The 13680-nt window shown below is 44.5% G+C and overlaps 1 protein-coding gene across 43 annotated transcripts in view; it reads right to left on the bottom strand.

Moving 5' to 3' along the window:
- The window catches only part of LOC138981714 (zinc finger and BTB domain-containing protein 34-like), an 89296-nt gene extending 75846 nt beyond the window's left edge, over positions 1-13450 (bottom strand). For all 43 annotated transcript variants that reach the window (XR_011460697.1, XR_011460696.1, XR_011460699.1 and 40 more), the window contains exons 1-2: positions 13403-13450; positions 173-1093 (exon numbers count right to left, since the gene is read on the bottom strand). Coding sequence is in view for 39 of the 43 variants with exons in the window: in XM_070354756.1 (XP_070210857.1) it covers positions 173-1061 (889 nt within the window). In the remaining 4 variants the exon portion in view is untranslated. The remainder of the gene's footprint in view (positions 1-172; positions 1094-13402) is intronic.
- Between the last annotated feature and the right edge of the window lie 230 nt (positions 13451-13680).

The raw sequence follows: 13680 nt of genomic DNA on the forward strand, positions 1-13680 counted from the left end.
TTTGGGTATTGCAAAATTATTTTACTTTATAGCTCCAACTTGTCATATTGAGTTTATTAACAATTGTATTGACACTCTACCAGCTAACTTTGCAAATTCCAGATCATAAGCATAACTCCAATAAGATCTGTACTTTTTCTCAGCCAAAGAATATCTCTACATTGTGGCTTACCTCTTCGATTTGTGCCCCTGCCAAACTGCCCTGTGGAATTTTCGAACTGGCAGGATGACTGCTCTCCTTCCATATACTCTTCTTTAATAAAAGTCACTTCCAAGTCCCCATCACTGTCATCTCCCCTGTCAGGCAGGTCTGAGTTACTGTGATCATCAACACGCTCTAAAACACTGCCAGCAAGATTCACTCCAAGGTCTCCTGCACCGTCCCCGCTAATGCCAGCAGTCTGAGGCAACACTGTGCCCGAGGAGTTCTCACCCCGCAACTCACTCACAGAGGGTTTTCTATCGATGGGACTAGTCCGCCCAGTCCGTCCATGGGGAGACTGAGAGTGGGAGAGGAAATGGGAAACTGGACTTGGGCTGGATCGCATGTGAGAGGATTTGGCTGACCGAATATCACTGTTCAGATCATCTGATGCTTTCCTCTTAGACGTATTTGAAATAGGCCTGGATTGGACCATGTCAGCAGCATCTTTGGCACTGGAGGTAGAGTCTAGAGGGAATTTCTCATGTGATCTTGACAAAGCAGTACTTATGCTTGATATTGCTGAGGACACTCTGCTCCTTTCACCATTGTCTGTTGAATTCGAACGATGTGCACCTGTACTCCCTGATGATTCACTTTCTGAATCTTTTCCTTTGTCCTGTTTTTGGTTTTGAGCATGAAAACTGTTGCTGATGAACAAAGTGGAATTCTCCTCATTTTTGCACACTTTTTCCTCTAATACATAGTGCAGTTTAGATCCCTTGTCCACATTTAGGTTAATATAACCTAAGATTTCAACACCTGTGTGAAAATCCAGGAAACCATGGCACAAGGTCTGCACAGATTTGGTCAGTGCAGAAATAAACTTGGCAGCAGCTTCATCATCCAGTTTCTCCATCGTCTTCCTTTATATTATAATGTCAGCTTCATCTGGAAACAATATTAATGGAAAAAAACAATTAGATCAGGATTGGAAATTTATATCAGGGATTACGGCTAGCCTAAATACAGGGCCTAGCATTGGAAAAAGTGAGTTCAGCTTACAAAGGCGGGGGTCTGGGGGCCGCAGGAGGCCCCCAGTGGGCTCCAGGGGCAAAGCCTCTGGTGGGGGTGAAGATTTTTTGGAGATTTTTTTACCTAAAATGACCCCCCCCCCCCCCCCAAGAAGATTGAGCAACTAAATTATGCCATAGTTCATGGTCCATAGTCCGTATCGGCACATTACTTCTTCTGACTTGCCTTCCGCCTTCGGAATGAAATCCAGCCATTCCCACTTTCAGGAATACCTGGATTCTTCTTCTTCTTTCCAATGATGCCCACGATCATGATAATGATCTTTGTCACTGAATGGCTGACCACGTTCAACAATGTCGCTTCGAGACATTAATTTAAAAATTTTAGTAGTAAATTTTCATTTGATTAATATACTTACCCAACTCACATATAGCAATTAACCCTAGTTCAGTGCTGGTTACGCTGTACGCGTCCCCTTGGTAACCAAGGGAGACCACTCTAAAAAAGAGAGTGACCTATCCCATAATGCCAGACTAACCACTAGCCTGACTTCCGTATGCGCGCGCATACACCACCATCTTATCATTCCAAAACGAAGCCCAACTCACTTCTTTTTTAGACCCCCATACCACCACAGCGGGGAGGCGGGAGGGAATAAACGATGTGAGTTGGGTAAGTATATTAATCAAATGAAAATTTACTACTAAAATTTTTAATTAAATTACATATCTTACCCAACTCACATATAGCAGATTGCTATCATAGGAGGAGGGTACTCACCAAATCAACCCACAATAAACCGCCCTGCAGCCACCAAAGAGGGCCAAGCAGAGTGGGAATCTAGTGGAATTATGATATTAGGACCTGTCCCGCGGCTACCATAACAGATAGCGCGGAAATGTCGCCCTGTCTCAAGACACCTCTGAGGAAGAAGTTTCTAAAAAACCACCTCAGACCGCCAGTAAGCCTACTCCAGTCTTCAGCCTAAATGACCTGACCGGAGGACTGTCAAAGAGGAGGCCCATGCCCTTGCCTCATACGTCACAGCTACAGAGAGAGGCAAAACTGCCCTAACAACCCCAGACTATGTTTATCAGCAGGTAAAAAACCTGTCTGATCAAACTGGAGAAACCCTTGGTTCAAATTAAATTCACAATATCCTTACACCTTGCTGTGTTAAGTGATATCCTAAAAGATTCTGGCCTCCTGAACCAAGCCAACATCTTGCCAGTATCTAGCCTACAGCTACAATGGCTGGCAGAACCGAAAGATCTGAACTGCCGGGCACCAGAAACATCCCGTAGGTAAACATTTTAAAAGGCATTTCCTGATGTCCAGTAAACGTGTACTATAATAGCGGGTACCTAAAACATCCCGCCATTAGAACCTCATGCCCAAGTACTCGCACGTTCAATGAGCTGCATTAATGACCTATGTAAGTCTCTCGGACTTGAGAACAGGTAAAGAAGAGGCCCACACTCTGACTTCTTGAGTCCGTGCTGCCTGAAGAAGGAAGACTGATTGCCCCCCCCCTTTTCTTGCCACCACTGAAGGCATGCCTAATCAACGTGGCAGACCATCTAGCCAAGGCTGACTTCACTAAGTCAATGCCTCCACGAGAGTGATGGAAATAAATAAAAACCCTTGTTCTGATGATCTAAACTAATCAGAGCGAGTAAGAAAAATATTCACCTTGAAAAGTTCAAAAGGCTAATAGGGCTCTAGCAGAGCCGAAATAAAGCAAAAGGATTGAATTGTATTATCAGAGCTGGTTCCCCAGGTTTCTAAATACTCGTCCGAAATTCGAACAAAACCTAAGCACCATAGATCAGTCTTTCTCCAAAGAAATGTCTATAGCAAAACCCGATAGAAAAACAAACTTACTCCCACCTCCCTCGGAAGTTACCAGAGTAAGTATGACCGCTTCCCGTGTTAAGATTAGTAAGGCTAATTTTGCCAGGAATTCAACAAACCGATCTCAAAAGCTCCAAAACTAGGAGCCAATCTCAAGTCGGGACTGGAGATCTGCTTTCAGCCAACCAAAAGGGAGGCTTCCCTAGTCACGCTGGCTACAAAGAGCCCACGAGAAAAAATTTCCCAGCCTAGCCAGTTCAGTGCAACTGATATCGCGTAACGTCTCAAAACAGAGACATGGGAGAAAATTCGAAAGCCAAAATAGGATGTCCGCCACCTGCAATGAACGGAGAGAAATGGAGTTCTTTCCGTTAATATTACGTCCTTTGTTTCAAGCCAGTCAATGTGATATGAAAACTAAGACGCTGACCCCTATGGGATCTCTAGACCAAATCCGGAGTAAAGGCAGAAGCCCCTGAGCGTCTCCATGACTCCCGAACAGTAGACACCCGTGTGGCTCAAGTGTAAACAACGGCGCCCTCCCGACAGCCCTAAAGGCCTTAAGGGCTGTCAACCAATGAGAATGGGCCCATAGTGAAATCGAGAGTATTAACCGGGAACGGGGAGACGAACATTTAGCAGAAGGTGATAGTACCATGAGGCAAAAAACTTCTATCAGCGGCACCTCCAACACCACCAGAAGGAGTAGAAGCGCATAGAGAGATAGAGTCCAATCCGTGTGGACCTACTCGGCCAACTGACTTAGAGAGTCTGCCAAGCCATAGAGCCTCTCCGGAAGGTACTTCACTGCTAAAAAGAACTCGTGGTGGTAACACCACAACAAAATCTCGCATGCCCGATGTGGCCACACTAAGGAGCGAGATGCCCCCCCTTTGCTTATTGAGAAACCAGGCCACTGAGGTGCTGTCTGACTGAAACAACACATGTTATCCCCTGACATTTGTGCCCCCAAACGTGGAAGAAAACATCAGCACGATCTTCGTAAAAGACCCAAGGAAGGACCCCAATAAAGTGATAGTCCTAATCCGCCTCCGGCCGCTGTGTAAAACACGAAGGCAGAAAGAAAAGTGAATCCAAGCACTCAGACTCCAGTTGACATAACTGTCAATAGTATGAACGAAAACGTGCTATTGTTTGCCCACTGAACCCGACCAGTAAGAAGCCCCGAGGGGATAAAATGGTGGGTATTTGGCAACGTGACAAGCCGGGAATAAGCTAACAGCAGAAGCTGAGAACAGCCAGCTTAGCGCTTTTCCTTGATCAGACAGACCGAGGGCTTTTCTTTGCTGTGAGCTTCCCTTTGATAGGGAAGAGTCCACTCGCAAAGAAGAGGAAACGAAAGAAAATCCTCACGCAAGGGAGAGATTAACGACTCCCAACCGACCAATACTGTCGGCCGAGGCCTTCTCCCATGCGAACAGCAAAGCTAAATCCTTTATAAATGTGTCTTCTACAGCCCGGGGAAAATTGTTCTTACAAACAGACAGTTTCCCCTTGCTATACACATCCCAAAAAAGGACGCCCGTCAACCCCAGGCTACCCGGGGGTAGTTCCGTAGGCAGAACAAAAGAAAACCTTAAGTTCCTAGGCTTGGCGCTAACCGAGCCTACGCAACACGCTCAGCGAGCGATGCGCTACTTGAGCGGATGACGCAAGCTAAAGCCACACCACAACAGGTGCTCAGCCAAGCGCTGCTCCGAAGGAAGAAGAGAGGAAGTAGACTCGTAAGAAACCTTCCGCAATTCCCCCACCGCCGATGAAGGAGCTAAGAACTAGACGTTCAAAGACTTCCCTTCAAAGGCTCAAATCAGCTAAAGGAGCCGCAAACCGCAGCAATCAAAGCCTCCCCAAAAGCCGCCAGCAAAGGCAGAGGTGGGGCCAAAACATCGTTAGAGTACGCAGATTGATCCTGAGGAGGAACAAACACGCCAAAAAAGCTGGAGAAAAGACGGCATATGACGATGCTACCGCTAACCCCTTCGGGACAGTAGCGTGTAGCAACCCCTGCTGCCAGCGCCAAAAAGACGGCAGCTTAGCCGAAAGGCAAAAAGAGGTATCACCCTCTGCCACAGAAGCCACATCTTCTATACCCTCATCATCCTGTTCAGCAGTATCCCAACGAACTTCGAAAGGATGAGAACCGGCAACCAATCCCGACAGGGCAACACATGCCAAGAAGAGGGAAAGGCAGGGAAAAACCCCTGAAGCCGGAACTTCGTGAACAGATTCTCCATCCACTTGCCTCATCCCAGCTGAAAGACTGGAAGAGGAAGTGAACGCAGCCTGTGTAACGGCAGAGGAACCGCAGTAACGGAACCTAAAGCCGAAGGCTGACGAGAGCCGCCTACCAAACACCACAGTGTTAACGGCCGAAGCCACAGCCGCAAAAACGGAAGCGGAACCGGCCGTGGATTGCTGCCGTTTCAGTCGCAAGCACCACTGCGCTTGAACTTAGACGGCAACAGGAACCCGACGCCATCCGTCAAAGCGTAAGCACCATCGTCCAGACAGCCTTCATGCACCTCAGCGCAATTCGGAAGTTGACGCCCTGCTTGACTGCCATAGTCAAACAGAGAGCCATCTTTACTGTCTTCTTCCTGCCCCCAGGGCGGAAGCGGAAGCCGCACAGACTGACCAACGTCCAACGACGCGGCAGAAAGCCACAACCTTCCGTACGCTCTACAGTGTCCCTACCCCCCCCTGACCGGCCGCTTAGCGGCGATGGCCAGACGGGGTATCAGAACTTTCACCCGTGAGCGCGATGCCCGTGGCTACTTTTGACTGTAGACGCGCTACACTTTCCCCGGAGAACCCGGGTACTCGTGTAGCAGACCAACCCTGTGACAGTGACCCCCTGCTTGACTGCCATAGTCAAACAGAGAGCCATCTTAACTGTCTTCTTCCTGCCCCCAGGGCGGAAGCGGAAGCCGCACAGACTAACCAAACGTCAAATGACGCGGCAGAAAGCAACAACCTTCCGTACGCTCTACAGTGTCCCTACCCCCCCCTGACCGGCCGCTTAGCGGTCGATGGCCAGGCGGAGTATCAGAACTTTCACCCGTGAGCGCAACGCCCATGGCTACTTTTTACTGTAGACGCGCTACACTTTCCCCGGAGAACCCGGGTACTCGTGTAGCAGACATACCTTGTGACAGCGAACCACCAGGAGACGGCACACCCAACGAAAGTGGGATAACCTAGTCCCCATCCTGAACAGCGTGAACATCCGCTCTGGTCACCGCAGCGGAAGAGCCCGCCACAAACTTGGCCAAAGATGACGATCCTGTCACCCCGGGAGGGAGTGCACGGAGTTCAGCTCGCGTAGACGAAAATTCTTCCGCCAGTGAAGATACCTGTGAACAAAGTGCAAGCAAAAGCGAAGCCACGACCGCGGCCGCCAGCCCAGAAAACAGCAGGAGCAGAAACCGCTTTAGCCGGCTCAGCAACATGAGCGGCCATAACCAAAGGCTACTCCGGCAAAATGGCCGCCGACAAAATGGCGGCATAAGGCATGTCTAGCAAAACATCAACACATTAGCCTGAGTCAAGTTCAAACACCGCCGACGGTTAGTTTAGATTATCTAGGCGTCTTTTCGGAGGAGAGGACTCAGCAGCACCTGCTTAGAACTCTGCCCCAACCAAACGGTATCAGCCATAGCAAGACAGACTTGGTCAAAAAAATTTCAGAAAAAATTTTCAGAAAATTTCACAAGTCCAAAATGGCCAAACAACGCCTTAATACAAGTACAAAACAAGAACAATCTCACCTCAATACAGTAGCAAGGTAAGACGACGCAAGAATACCAAGGAGAAGAAACCCGGTCCCACAGACCAAGCAACATCGGCTGAACAACAGCCAGAGCGTACGTAAATGCGACCAGCCAGTCTGACGCTGAGTTTTGGAATGATAAGATGGTGGTGTATGCGCGCGCATACGGAAGTCAGGCTAGTGGTTAGTCTGGCATTATGGGATAGGTCACTCTCTTTTTTAGAGTGGTCTCCCTTGGTTACCAAGGGGACGCGTACAGCGTAACCAGCACTGAACTAGGGTTAATTGCTATATGTGAGTTGGGTAAGATATGTAATTTAATCAAGTCTAGAGCCACAAAACACCGGCACAAAGCATGCTCGCGCGATGCCAGAGGCAGTGCGTGCTCAAGCAAACTGTCAAACCGATTGAGAATTGAACCGAACGGCGCACAAAACGAAAGCTGGGACTGTTTGGGTTTACCGTTTGGGAATAACAGGTTTTTGCATTTCGGCGTACACCAAATCGAGTTCCGCGTACTGGAGATGTTATTTCGGCGTAAAGTACGCCGAACGGCTTACAATGCTAGGCCCTGTAAATAAAATAAAAATGCGTAAGGAATACTCAAGGACAGGGTAAAAACGGCGCGGCGAGTAATTTTGTGTGTGCGCACAAGCTTTTGCATGACATTGACAGAACCACATCTTCTGTTAAGAGTATTTACATTGCCAAAGATGCACCCATCACAGAAAAGCAGCCATGTGCTCAACATACGGGAAAGCCAAGGCAAGGGCATGTATTTTTTCCAAGCAGGATTATCATTGGAGAAAAAGTGGCTACTTATTTTTGCGTCTGCCACACGTGTCTAGATGAAAAAGCAAATGCTTATGACTCCCCTTCGTCATGTCCACCCTTCGTCATGTCCAATCACAGTGGATCCCCCTTTTAAGAACCCCTGATATAAGAATCCATCCCTTTAAAGTTATGAATCGAACACAACATTTAATCTACTGCAAGTAAATTCTTTGCATGGTATTTGGTCATTGGCGACAGTAACTGAGTAAGCTGACGAAATACTGATGGAGAACATACCAAAATTGGTTTCTGTTGTGTTGTTCTTTTTTGATTTTATTGGAATCTAATTATCTATGGTAAAAAGTAACAATTTAAATGTGGGTTGTCACTCCCTGCATCACATTCAGTGATTCACAAGCCAAAGCAAATACTGAAATAGACATAGGATTTTGATCACCCATTTTGAAGTTAGCAACCAATCGGTTAAATGTAATATTGTTATTAAGCAGATTGTCGCTTTTCCCTTCCTGGGAAAAGGTTCCTGTGTCCACAGTAGATCGCAACTAATAAACTAACAGTAATAACAGTAACATTGGAAAGGAAGGCATAGGGGTTTAAAGGCGAACATCCGGAGGAATTTTTCTCCTGGAGAGACCTCCACTTGCCCCCTGCGTTATCAGAGACTCGGACAGGTGATACCTAAACAATCCACAGTGGCCCACCAAAACTGGCCCCTGGCAGCTAATTGAATTAGAATGGTGGTCTTGACACTGGCTTTCCCCCTTTCTTTTTTACTTTTCGTCCAGCAAAGTGCTGCTTACTTGAAAATGTGGAGGCACTTCCTGTATGTTTCTGTAAAATTTTGACTATGTTCATGGTTACTGTACTTCTATGGACAGTTTGTTCCTTACGACACATTTTTTCCAATGCTAAACTGAGACGGTTATTAGTTATACATAAATAAATGACAAGAATGTTTCTTTTCACAAAATAAGACACAACATCAAAAATGAATACAGATTTGATCTACAAGGAGGAAATATCAAACCAACCCACACCCTAAACAGCCCCTAAAGCAGCTTTCTTTCTTTCTTTCTTTATTTGGTGTTTAACGTCGTTTTCAACCATTCAAGGTTATATCGCGACGGGGGAAGGGGGGAGATGGGATAGGGGAAAGATGGGATAGAGCCACTTGTTAATTGTTTCTTGTTCACAAAAGCACTAATCAAAAAATTGCTCCAGGGGCTTGCAACGTAGTACAATATATGACCTTACTGGGAGAATGCAAGTTTCCAGTACAAAGGACGTAACATTTCTTACATACTGCTTGACTAAAATCTTTACAAACATTGACTATATTCTATACAAGAAACACTTAACAAGGGTAAAAGGAGAAACAGAACCTGTTAGTCGCCTCTTACGACATGCTGGTTAGCATCGGGTAAATTCTTTCTCGTCCCAACCAATATGGGACTCCCCCTAACCCGCGGGGGGTCCTAAAGCAGCTCATGACAAACTTTTGGTACACACTTTTACAAAATAATACTCTAATTTCTAACCAGCTGCATTACACGCTGCCAACAGAGAGAGAACAAGTCGCGTAAGGCGAAAATACAACATTTAGTCAAGCTCAGTCGAACTCACAGAATGAAACTGAACGCAAAGCATTTTTTCCGCAAGACCGTACACTCGTAGCATCGTCTGTCCACCGCTCGTGGCAAAGGCAGTGAAATTAACAATACAGTATAGCGGTTGCGCTGAGGAGGATAGCCCGCTTTTCTATATCTCTATTCTTTTTATCTTTCTGAACGTGTTTTTAATCCAAACATATCATATCTATATGTTTTTGGAATCAGGGACCAACAAGGAATAAGATGAAATTGTTTTTAAATCGATTTTGGAAATTTAATTTTAATAATAATGTTTATATTTTTTAATTTTAAGAGCTTGTTTTTAATGTGAATATAACATATTTATATAATTTTGAAATCAGAAAATGATGAAGAATACGATACACGTAATTTTGGATCGTTTTATAAACAAGAAGAGCAAACGCTCGATCGAGTCACTTTCGCAGTTCTGAATATTATATGAGGCATCAGATGGACAGGAAGAAATTGCTATTCACAACACAATGAGTCACGTTCACATAAAATTTGAGCCCGGTCACTTTTATAGTTTCCGAGAAAAGCCCAACGTTAAGTTGTGTGTTGCCGAACAGAAAAGGCTAGTTATCTCCCTTGTTTTTCTGATAACGTTCGTAAAAGGCTACAGATGTAAATACTTTGATGTAAAGAATAATCCTACAAAGTTTCAATCACATCCGATGAACTTTGTCAAAGATATAAAATGTCTAATTTTTCCTTTGACGCTGACCTGTGACCTTGAAAAAGGTCAAAGGTCAACGAAACCATCGTTAAAGTGTAGAGGTCATTGGAGGTCACGACTAAACAAAATATGAGCCCGATCGCTTTGATAGTTTCCGAGAAAAGATATAAAATGTCTAATTTTTCCTTTGACGCTGACCTGTGACCTTGAAAAAGGTCAAAGGTCAACGAAACCATCGTTAAAGTGTAGAGGTCATTGGAGGTCACGACTAAACAAAATATGAGCCCGATCGCTTTGATAGTTTCCGAGAAAAGTCCAACGTTAAGGTGGTGTCTACGGACGGCCGGCCGGCCGGACAGACTAACACTGACCGATTACATAGTCACTTTTTCTCAAGTGACTCAACAAAATAATTTTAATTACAATTAACCCCTTCACTGCCCAGCACATACTAGATACGTGGTCATGTTTGGTTTGTCATACGCCCATACACGTACCTAACGCATCAGCACTTTTCAGGACATTTGTGAAAACTAAATGGGAGGTAACCACTGTCCAACTTCTTGTAGGGGTTTAAACACAGTTCTTTCTCATTGACCGTTCAGATAAGTTAGTACCACGTGGTAAAAACATTTTTAGAAGTTTTTTTCCGATCTATAAGATTCAAAATGGCGGCCGAAAGTCGGACATCAACTTGTAGACCTGTTTTCAAATGATACAGTGTTCTGGAAGCTCTACAAGAAGTGATTTATGGATTACCATACAGAAGAATACTGTTATGGGCTGTAATGTGAGTACCTGATGTTTGTTTTAGCTGTGTTTTCTGCGGTTTTACGTGCTGCTGTGTGTGTGTGTGTGTGAAAGTTTGGAAACTGTAATTTTTGACAAAAATGGTCATTCTTTGGATTTTTACTATAACAATCACAAACAAAGTCCAATGATCATGTTATTAGATAATAGCCAAGGGTGTAAGCAAACCACATGCCAAAGATCTAAGAGATCTCTCAATAAATGATTGAGCAGTGAACAGATTAGGCCTAAAAAAAAAATAGGTGTGGTTACGGTAACCCGACCTACCCTATTTTTAGGGGCCGATCCTATAACTTTTTATTACATTTTTCAACAACAACAAAAAAACAAAAACAAAAACGAGTGCAAAAAACGCAATGAAAGCGAAAGCGCCCGAGTCGCACACTTATTTCCCTGTCAAGTAGGTTTAATTTGTACACATTAGAAAAAAAAGTTAAAAAAAAAAAAAGTGATTGCCTACCTACCTACCCTATTTTTTTGGCTATGTTACCGTAACCACACCTATTATTTTTTTTGGCCTTAGTGAACCTACCGAAGAAAGCGAAATTTGCTCTGGCGCACAGCAATACCAAAATGCTGTTATACTGTGGCCGTGAAGGGGTTAACAGATTTTTAATGACCAAAGTCATGAATTAAATTTTAAGCCTCCAAGCTGAAATGCAATACCAAAGTCCGGCCTTCGTCGACCATTGCTTTGCCAAAATAAAAATTTCAATCAATTTTATTGAAAAATGAGGGTGTGACAGTGCCGCCTCAACTTTTACAAAAAGCGGGATATGACGTCATCAAAGGTATTTATCGAAAAAATGAAAAAAACGTCTGGGGAACTCTCATGAAAAATTTCATACAGATCGGTCCAGTAGTTTACTCTGAATCGCTCTACACACACACCACGACCCTAGTCTCGATTCCCCCTCTATGCTTAAAACATTTAGTCAAAACTTGACTAAATGTAAAAAGGAAGGGAGAGACATAGTTATCTCCCCTTTCTCTTTCTCAGGACGGTTGTTAGCTCCTCCTTTCTTAGGACGGTGTGTGTCTGGTACCAGCGAAATGTGTATGTGTTCTGCGCGAACTTAGAATCCGGTTTCATTCTAGAATGGACCGGGTCCAGGTTGGAATTCTAACCCTGCGCAAGTACAGGGGTGCCATTCTAGAATGAAACCCTTGTTGCTGGTCCATTCTAGAATCGGCCGTGCGCAAGGTTGGAATTTGGGTCCAAGTTGGAATAGTCATTTCAGTTAGACTATCACACAACCAAAGCCACAAATGTGGATTTTCTGTTTGTTTTTGTTTTTTGTGTGTTTGGTTGGGTTTTTTTTCGGGTTTTTTTACACTTTACTCAAAGACATCGTGAATTGGGATTGTGATGTTCTGAAAGTGATTACGATTTTGAGAGACACTCAGCGCTTATCGCTACGAACGGAAATTTCCGGACTGACAGTGTTTTGCCGATCTCGCTTGTAACTTTTAATCTTATTCATATACATGAAGTTGGTCTTCTGAATTGTGCGGAAGATATAATGTCAACTTTTTTTTTAAACCTGTGACAACAGCTCTATAACTCACTCTGTCCTTCTGTTGGTCTGTCTGTCGGTTAGTCGGTCTGACCGTCTGTCTGTCTGTCTGTCAAAAAACCGGACATTTCCGAGAGGGAGACAGCGCTGACATTGCAAGCGGCCGCAACCGGCTCTCATCACAAAAACAACTGCCCTGCAAACAATACCGCCCTGGTAGTCCCCCTTGCTATGGTCTGCCTTTGTTTATTGCGTACTCAGGAGTGTCAACTTTCTTGACATGACATGACATTCGCAAGATCGCCAAAGGATTTTTTTCAGGGGTAGACAAATCAGCCCCATTTTATCAAAGGGAAGGTGCAGGTGGAGATAATTCAAGGGAAGACAACTCTGTCTTACCTACAAACATTACGGCCCCCTTTATTCAAGGGTTTCATTCTAGAATGGCACCCCTGTACTTGCGCAGGGTTAGAATTCCAACCTGGACCCGGTCCATTCTAGAATGAAACCGGATTCTAAGTTCGCGCAGAACATATGCATCAATCGCCTTTATGTATTTGTATGTGGTCATCACAAACAGCACTAATCTATTAAAATGAAGGTCCCCTCATGCATGAGGGTCTTACCAGTAACATTGTTTCGTCTGGAACCTCTGTGTCTGACTCTAAATCTTGAGCAGCTAAGCGCATATTTTATCAAAAATTCTTTGTTGCTGGCTTGGTCAAGCCGCCAGCTGAGGGAGCTTGTGATTGGCCAATCAAAGTCACGTGGATATTCCCTATCCACAGATGCCTCTAATGAGGTCACTTTTGAGTCTAACGAGACGACCCGCATACAGTACCTTAATTTAAACCTAATGCAATTAGCGAAGATGTACAAAAGACACCAAGCATCCACTAGTGCTGCCTCAAAGACTAATACAGTGTCCTTGATCGCTTGGAAATGCCACTCTTTCTTCCTGCAGCGAAAGAATCATTTCCGCCATGTTTTGTGTGGTAAAATGCATTGCAAAATGAGAAACATTCGTTTAAAATGTGCTTTTTCTCGCGCCTTAGTGGGTATAGCGCAATCAAATGTCAAACAACATGACAAATACAGATTGATGGAGCATATCCGTCCACGCATGTGCACCCAAACAAGAAAAATTCTCACCTCATGCTCAAGATGCACCGTCCGGCAGACATTGATGTCAAAACGAGGCTGATGAATTCAGGGGAGCGAACTACTTCACCCAAGGGGTCCTTTTTAAACTTAAAAGTTAAACGCAAACAATCTACCGAGAAAGGCTAACAAGATTTTAAGAAACAGTAAACAATTTGGCACAAATAAATTTACTCATTATATAACGTATATTAACTGCCAATCCTTTTGTCTTAGTGCATCAGGTATTGAACTGTACGTATTTCAAGATAGAGTTCAAGTACATGACA

Source organism: Littorina saxatilis, linkage group LG12 (assembly GCF_037325665.1).
Source record: "Littorina saxatilis isolate snail1 linkage group LG12, US_GU_Lsax_2.0, whole genome shotgun sequence".
Taxonomy (NCBI): Eukaryota; Metazoa; Mollusca; class Gastropoda; order Littorinimorpha; family Littorinidae; genus Littorina; species Littorina saxatilis.